This window comes from Cephus cinctus, unplaced genomic scaffold (genome assembly GCF_000341935.2).
Source record: "Cephus cinctus unplaced genomic scaffold, Ccin1 Ccin1_scaffold0034, whole genome shotgun sequence".
NCBI classification, from domain to species: domain Eukaryota; kingdom Metazoa; phylum Arthropoda; class Insecta; order Hymenoptera; family Cephidae; genus Cephus; species Cephus cinctus.
Window position 1 is genome coordinate 18,735 of NW_014332780.1, and position 668 is coordinate 19,402.

Sequence of the window (668 nt, forward strand, 5' to 3'; positions counted from 1 at the left end):
GACAGTAATATAGTGTATGAAAATGAACAATGGCTCGATGAGTTCAAACCCATCGATATAGTGGAACTACAGAAGATAATAAGTAAATTACCGAAAAAAACAGGAACGGAAGAAGAAATATCCAGTAGTATATTAAAAACAGCTAGAGAAATTATTCAAGATGATTTTATCGACATTATTAACACCTCATTTAAGGAAGGACAATGTCCACGTCACTGGAAAACGTCTACCATAATACCGATACCAAAAGTACAGAAACCAAAAAGCGGTAGTGACTTCAGACCAATCAACATGTTACCGATATACGAAAAAGTACTGGAAATAGCAGTAAAGGACAGACTAGAAGAACATCTAGAAGCAAATAACATAATCACGAAACATCAGTCGCGATTTCGGAAGAAGCACTCGTGTGAAACGGCAATTCAAACCGTGGTGATGAATGGAAATCAAATATCAGTGAAGGGAAAGTAGTGGGAGTAATCTTCATGGATTTGAAACGAGCGTTTGAAACTGTGGACAGAGAGCTGTTATTGGAAAAACTAGTGCAATATGGAATAAAGGGAAAATTATGGGAATGGTTTAGATCGTACTTAAGCAATAGGACTCAGCAAGTTAGGTTTAATGGGGAATTTTCAAATATTATAGAAACAAAATACGGAGAACCACAG

The 668-nt window shown here is 36.2% G+C and overlaps 1 protein-coding gene across 1 annotated transcript in view; it reads left to right on the plus strand.

Annotated features, from left to right (window-relative positions):
* Positions 1-668, plus strand: part of LOC107268120 — a 2,324-nt gene that overhangs the window by 827 nt on the left and 829 nt on the right. Inside the window, exon 2 of the mRNA XM_015740574.1 lies at positions 6-467. Within this exon, the coding sequence (XP_015596060.1) occupies positions 6-467 (462 nt within the window). The remainder of the gene's footprint in view (positions 1-5; positions 468-668) is intronic.